At 34.6% G+C, this 7,851-nt stretch overlaps 1 protein-coding gene across 1 annotated transcript in view; it reads left to right on the plus strand.

Moving 5' to 3' along the window:
* LOC149064595 (uncharacterized) overlaps positions 1 to 7,792 on the plus strand; it is a 31,163-nt gene extending 23,371 nt beyond the window's left edge. Inside the window, exons 2-4 of the mRNA XM_089255482.1 lie at positions 2,978 to 3,151; positions 4,008 to 4,118; positions 7,407 to 7,792. Of these exons, the coding sequence (XP_089111608.1) occupies positions 2,978 to 3,151; positions 4,008 to 4,118; positions 7,407 to 7,565 (444 nt within the window). The 3' untranslated portion in view covers positions 7,566 to 7,792. The remainder of the gene's footprint in view (positions 1 to 2,977; positions 3,152 to 4,007; positions 4,119 to 7,406) is intronic.
* Positions 7,793 to 7,851: the final 59 nt, after the last annotated feature.

A 7,851-nucleotide genomic window follows, 5' to 3' on the forward strand; every position in this document is an offset into this window, starting at 1 on the left:
TTCCCGTGCTTTTTGGCCAAAGCACTCGGGGCGAGGTGGAAAAAAATTATTATTACATATTGACCGATTATTCAGAAAAATTGAAATAACGATAAAACTGAATTTTTCAATTCTTAAAAAAATATGAATCCTACCAATATTTCGACACCTCATCTCGACTTCTGCTTGCAGAAATGTCACGCAAAATTTGCGTTGTAAAAATTTCTTTTTCCGTTAGCGATCGCGCTTGTTTTCCATTTCGAGTGAGAAAAAAATACCGTTATTTACCGAAACTATTTCGCGGTTTGTTACATTGGTACCTCGTCCCATATTATACTTACATTTGATGCTGCCGTGAACATGGCGCAGGAAAAACCTCAAAAAATTTAGTCGTTTCAAAAACATTAATTTATAGTTGATACAGCTGAAATCAATAAGTGAGGAACTATTCCATGTATCTATTTTTCCAAATTTCAAAGAATTTTATAAAATTGTAACTTGTGCTTTGATTTTGACCATCAGAATCATAGGCGGAGATAGACTTGGAAGTTTGGGGGAAGCAAAGTCATTATTGCTGGGGGGGGTTCTATGTTTCTAATATGGATTTTTTTTTTTTCCATGAGTCGCGCAGGAAGTCGCCATATTGGTTACCTTGGACATGGTTTGTATGTCCTTCAAAGAAAGGAAGAGATATCACATGATCCAAAAAGTCTCGTGGCAGGGATGTGAGAAATGTTTCGAACATGTGGGTACTAGGCTTTAGTTTTATTTCAGAAATTATTTCTGAATCAATTCTGGGGCTAATTGATTAATTGCTCAGTGGCGTATTTACAGGGGCCTACGCGGGAAATAGTCCTGGGCGGCAACTTCAGAGGGGGCGGAAAATTAGAAATAAGTGGCCAATAAAATTAATAGAATGGAAGGATGGCAGAATTTGAAAAACACTCAATAAATCCGCTTTTGCGCATACGGCTAGAGACTAGGTCAGTAAGTGACCTAGAGAATTTGCAATAACATAAGTGAGCAAAAGAGTGATTTAGAGCCTTAGCAAGCATGTGAATGACCAAAAGAATGACCTAGAGCATATGTAAACATGTAAATGATTGAAAGTGACCCATAAAGCAAAGAACCATGTCAGTTAGCAAAAAAAATAGAGCGTGTACAACAATGTGAGTGAGAAAAAACAAAACATGTGAGTAACCAAAACAATATGCAAGCATATGAGTGACTAAGAGAGTGTGTGAGCATGGGAGTAACCCAAAGAGTGCCTTAGAGACACAGGTGTACTTTCAAGAGTGGTGGAGGCCATACAGGGCGGTGAATTCAAGGAAAGAGCAGTCAAGACTGGAATGGGAGAAGGGCGGTAAATTTCATGTAGCCCACAGGTGGCAAAACCATAAATGTATATCTGGGGGTACTCCAACTAGGGTGTCTTAAGAGCATAATGCCGCCCCATCAAGCAAAGTGATTTTTGATCATTTTTGTCGCACCACAGTCATTTTCTGCAAACAAGGACTAATTAGACCGGAACCTACAATTTATTGCCTATTCCGAACAGCACGCTTGTTTTTTATACTCATTGAGAGGTTGGTGCGCTAACCCCTCGATGGGGGACTCCCTGCGGTAGCAATTGTTTCTGCGGTCATGTTGCCGTTTCTGTTGTACCCCTGTGTCAGGAAAGTTTTCTGACAAAGACAAATCGGGTATTGAACTCGCAACACTTCTAAATATCCTTTGGTACATTAGGCGAGTATCTTATCGACCTGGGCTACCGCGCCCACAAAGTGATTTTTCTGAGACCCCTACTTGGATAGAAAATAGAAATTACCTACCTCCGATTGACATGCTTAATATAAAAAATCGTAACCAGATCTAATTTTCACGAGGCCTCTCGCTGCACTTGAGGCCTCCCGGGGGGGGGGGGGGGTTCATGCATGGTGAGAAAAGTTCCAATTGTTTGATAAAACAACACCAATGTTGGGAAAAATAAGCACAATAGCTAATCACAGTAGGTGAGTACCAGTGAGATTCCGCTTACAATGTTTTTTTTTAAAAACCAAACGAGTCTAGTGCCCTGGGCACTGGACTAAAAGGACACCGAATTCACCCTTTAACTGCTCCTTTTACAGTATACGAGGGTGCCAAAATGCATTCTTGCCACAAACATGTGAGAACAACAATAATTATCGTAATTATAAGTTGGGAAAATAAGTTTAGTCTTTGATTTCAGTAAAAAATAAAAATTCAAGTTGGCTTCTTTGAAAATAGGGAAATAACGAAGCATAAAAAAAAGTCGGGATGGCCAAAATTACTTGAAAATATGGGAATGATCTCTCAAATACAGATAATATGGTAAATTTTACAGTGCGGAAAGAGACAAAATCATGTTCCCCCTCCCCCCCAAAAAATCCTATTTACCACCCTGAGTTGCCCTATATATTTGGCGATGAAACTAAGAAAAAACAAAATTGTAAAAATAAAATTTTCTGCACATGTGCATTTGAAAAACTTCTTTTTTAAATGTTCATATCTCATCCAATATTCTCTCTCTCTCTCAATTATTTAATTTCACATTCCACTACAGTGTACCTCATTTATGTTGTCAAATTTTAGGTAAGTTTCATAAAAATTGATTGAACGCTTTGCATGTTATAAGCAAAAAAGTTATGAAAATTAGAATTTTTATGAGAAGCATTTATAATTTAGGGAATGTACACGCTATTTTCACGAAAATGCATATAAAATATTTTGTGAAATTTCAAATTACTTGCAGCTTTTTATGATACAAGGATTGATCAAAAACATTTTTTTTCTTATTCTTCCATAATTCTTCCAGTATGTTTCTAGAAATTTGAAAAAAATGTCTAAACCTGTTAACTCAGGGGTGAACACTGACTTATGGCTATATTGTGTATGATGATATGCGAAATCTCAATTCAATCAAACCATATTAAATATGTATACTCACACAAATATTTTATACTATTACTTTTCCCAGTTGATAGCACTTGCTGGTCTCATTAGTGCCTCTATAGGATCTTGTTCATGTGATGGAAAAGTTGGATTTTTCCTCTTCGTAGTGATCACCACATTAATTGAAGCAATAAGCATCATAACTATCATTGTATTTCGATTAGACACCAAAATCACTTCCATCAACATTCCTCTCACAGTAAGTAAAGCCATCATACTATAGTATACAGCCATTGTAATTAAAGTATACAGTATATTATAACTATGTGTATTCCATTTAGAATAGAAAAAATTATATTATACTGTCCTGAAGAAAACTTTGAATTTTACATTTTTTTAAGTTCATTTTTAACTGTAGTAGTGCCTAAAATAAGACTGTCAACTAATGAGTATGAATAATTCACTACCAAATGTTTACAACATCTAAAACTATCATTTTGAGGTCCTTGTAAGCATTTCATTTAGCTTGGTGGAATTTTTTCTGCTATATAATATCTTCTACAGGCAATGCCAAAACTGAAGCGATTATGTACGAACTTCATCTTGCAAAGGTTGAAAAGAACTGAAATAAAATATCAATGATCTTGTTAACATCTGTAGAAATCCTGATTTAAAAAGAAAAGCTTTCTTTTGTTTTTGATGAAACTTCTACCAATTAAAATTCAAACCATCTTAAAATCCATTATAAAATAAGTAATAGTTATGTAATCAAAATCATTCCGCAAAAATTTGTTTTAAATCTTGTAAAATAAGTATTTTACTTATCAACCAACTTCAATCTCAGCATTTCTTAACATATGCACGTATAAAACTTTTGTATCTCAAATTTTTAATATCTTAAAGTAGTTTTAAGCTGCAGAGTCATATATTTTCTTTAAATGAAAATGCATTGAAGTAATATCAATAGCCAGAAGCATTTCAAGTTATTAAAGTTAGACTGTATTTAGCAAATATAATGATATGATTGAAAAAGAAACAAAAAACTTTATTAATATTAAAAATTAAATATTTTAATTTGTTTGAAACTATATATTTACATTCTTTTTAAATTTCAGCTGTTTTGCAATGATGGTGTATCTATTGTTTTCTATTTTCTATCAAGTCTCCTGATGATGCTGTCCATAGGACAGTGTCACTATGGGGTTACAGCAAGGATATTTGCAACCGTAAGTACAAGAATATATATATGTATGAAAAATCAAAAATAAAATTAAACATTCAACTGAAAAACAGACAGTATTAAAATTCAAAATTTAAAGCTCAAACTTCAAAGTTAGAGTATAGTGCCCAAGGCAGCTGTATACACTTAACTAGAAATTATACAATTGAAAAATTGGAACCAAGACAAAAAGAGAAAATTATATATATATACACAGGATACATAGCTAACAACACACACTGTGTTTTACTGGCACACCCCCTTGATCCTAGAGGCATATTTCAATAAGTCTCTATGATCAAGGGTTCCTAGAAATATGCCCCTAGGATCGAAAAAGTACCCAAACAACATGTAGACTTCAGATACGTCATTCATCTTGCAAAGGGTTGTGTGGTTATTAAAATATAAAAATTAGCTTTTTATATGCACAATATATATATTATATATCCCTTTAAACGTTCAAAACCTGTTATATATTTTTAAATTCTTCAACAGTTTTTGTTCTTCCAAGCGTGTTTGATAAACATAGCCATTTTGTACTATCTACCTTTCGAAAGTGGTTAAGTTGCCGCGAAGCTACTTTCTGTGTAATACACAAAAGTGCTGTGCAGTAAACCATTTTATAGTATGGAAGTTTCTGGTGGTCCATGGTCAAGCGCCGTAAGTGGGGCGAGGGGAAACAAGTGGGTCTCTTACCCAGACCAGAAGGGCGAGAGCAGATTTCACCTTTTAAGCTCTCGTTGAACATTAAATGGGGTGGTAAAATATGTGCTTGCCCGATACATTCTATAGCAGAAAAGGTACTGGATCTAGTTAAGATGTCACTGGCTTGCCTCAGCTGATCAAGCACATAGTTGCTGCCCTGATGGTCAGTATTCAATGTCAAAGTCTCTCCATTTAATGCTAATAGCTCTACCATGATATTTTTTTTGTCCGCAGAATATCGTTATATCAAGAAAGAGAAATTTCACTTAGTTTTATTATGAATATACACAATGTCAAATTTATCGTTAGTTTCTCTCAATAAGATATCAACCACATCTCTATAGTTTCTTTGCTCATCAAGCAAGTACACTCATACTTGGGAAACGTTTCCCAGGTTTTTCCCAATCCCGGGAATGCAAGAATTTCCCGCAATTCGGTTGCTGGAAACAGTTGTGGCCCTGGAAACACAACTCAACTCTTCGCCTGCAGATTTATTATAGTTAACTAGAGATGCTCAAAATAAAATTTATCAAAAATGTATATTATTTTCAGTGTTGCTTACTATTTGTTCCTTTGGGTTAGAAGAAACCATGTTGAAGATTCATTTATGTGGAAAAAAATTTAATTCTTTATGTACACACTCCACCTACAACTAACTTACTAAAAGATTTCGAACAATCCAATAACTGTATTTTGTCAGATGTGAACCATATTTTTCTGTCCAACCCAGACTGATGTGGAATGTAGCCTCTTTTTCAGAAGCAAGGAAAAGAAACCCCTTGATTCTTTCGGACTGGATGGGGAAGGGTATTGTTATACAAAAGCTTGCAGCAAAGCTGTCACTTTATCATGGTCCGCTACGAGAGTGGGGTTGAAGGAGCTCTATCCCTAAGGCTTGGACCATTCTCATGATTTTTGTTTTTCCACAGTATAGATTCACTATAGGGGGACCCTATATTCCTGGATGTGGGAGATCATGTGCTTCATCGGCACCAACAGCCATTTCACTATGGACATCTGTTCATGGAAATTTTCATTTCATCCAGACATTATGGCCTTCTACACACTGAAACAGCAGGGAGTCACATTAAGCCCTGAGGTCACATACCCAATTCTGGTGTCCTTGCTGGTGTGGGGAAAATACTGTGGTTGTCAGTCGTCTTCGTTGAAGGATAATCACGCCTTTTCTTCTTTCATCGAAAGAGGACTCCGAGAGCAAGCGCCTTGTAAATTTTTCTTTTCTTCGTTCCTATTTTTTTTGGGGGGGGGGGGGTTTACTTGTGCATGTGTATTTTTTTAAAAAATTGCAATAAAAAGAATAGAAATACTTAGTTCAAGATGTCCACTGATACACATACAAATTGATATGACTGATGTTAAAATGTCGTTTTCCCCTATGGGACATATCTGAAGGGGGAAAAATAGAAAAGGTCACACATCCCACAGGGCCCTGTCAGCCCCCTGTGGGGGCCATGGATTTTGCACCAAAATCTACACAGAAATTTTGCCTTTGTAAGGACTTAAAAACTTCTTCCCACACATTCCTTTATTACTAGTTTCATAATTTTCTTATGTGCGGGCTGCAGAAAGTTCAGAATACGCCAATTTTAATTATACACATTTTCAGGACAGGTCTTAGACCAGGTGGCACCCTGTGCAAAACCAATAAATGGCACCCATTTCTCAGGCATGGATCCAGCGTGGTGTGTCAGATAAGGTGGTTTATTGTATAATTGTTGAGTTACCGATCTTATCAAAATCAAGTGGGAGACAAAAGACTGGCATTTTTTCCCAAAGCTAGTGTGTGTGTGTACTCTCATCTTACTGAAATTGGTATACAGTATATGCACTGCTCATTGATTCTTTTTTCTTTGAAAACTTTTTTTCTAATCACTTATTTTTCCATGTATATTTTAGGATTTATTAAAGAATTTATTAATGAATTACAGTTAATTTTAATCCTTCAACTAATTGTTCAAAATTATTTTTTCAATACAATAAATATTTCTTATTATATTATGTATCCAAAATAAGATAGTCTTGTATTACATACTTATCATAATACTATAATCACATATACTATACATAATACTGTATTCTTCATATGTACATTTTTATGCATTTTAAGTGTGCTTCTATTGACACAAGATGAAGCAATTAGCACATCACAGAAAATTCTTTTATGACTTTGTAAAATAATTTATAAAACAAATGAAAGGAATTAATTTGATAAAATATTACAGTATTGGTTAGCAACCAAGACTTGGAGAACATATAATCTAGGCAGTAATCTTAAACAGTGGCAGATTTCAGTGGGGGAAAAAGTAAAGTGATTTTTACTTAGAACACAATATAAAACATTTTGTTATTAGACTTAATTTTTTATAACAAAGGTAACACTGTTATGAGGCTACTTTTTTTTTTTTTTTCAATTGGCCAAGTTTAAAAAATAAGTTTCCCTTCTGACAAAAATTCTAGTCACTTCATACATAAATTTTAGGCATGATGTAAAAATTCATCTAGCAGTATGTAATATCTTGCTCATAATATTGTACCCCCTCAAACATATTAATTGTGTTTGTTTTTCCAGCTTTTCAGCATCTCTAACTTCTTATTACTCACAGCTTTGTTTTACATCGAATTTGTTTGGTGGAAAGGTGAAGATAAAAAAACACCAGAAGAGGCAAATGCACAAACAAACGGAACAACAGTGAATGAAGCAACCCCTACAGTTGTGACTCTTCAGTGAAAAAAAAAACTGTTACATACAACTGTAAACATACTGTTACCACAACAGCGTACAAACTTTGCTTGACCAAGTGACTAGTTGTATATAGAGAAAAACCCTTAAGAAATTGTATTCATCAAGCCAGCAATAATTTTTCTCCCAATGATAGTTTTGGGGGTGTGTGTGTGTGTGAAAAATGTTTACTCTCCAGCTTGTAAACAAATCTAATAAACCATTTCCTTTATAGAGAGGCTTTTTTTATTATGTTTCTTTCATTGTACAATTTGTGAAAGTGCATATTTTAAAT

The sequence above is a fragment of the Pholcus phalangioides genome, unplaced genomic scaffold (assembly GCF_987345545.1).
Source record: "Pholcus phalangioides strain wild (caught in Gottingen) unplaced genomic scaffold, Ppha-v1.0 ptg000042l_1, whole genome shotgun sequence".
In the NCBI taxonomy this organism is placed as follows: Eukaryota; Metazoa; Arthropoda; class Arachnida; order Araneae; family Pholcidae; genus Pholcus; species Pholcus phalangioides.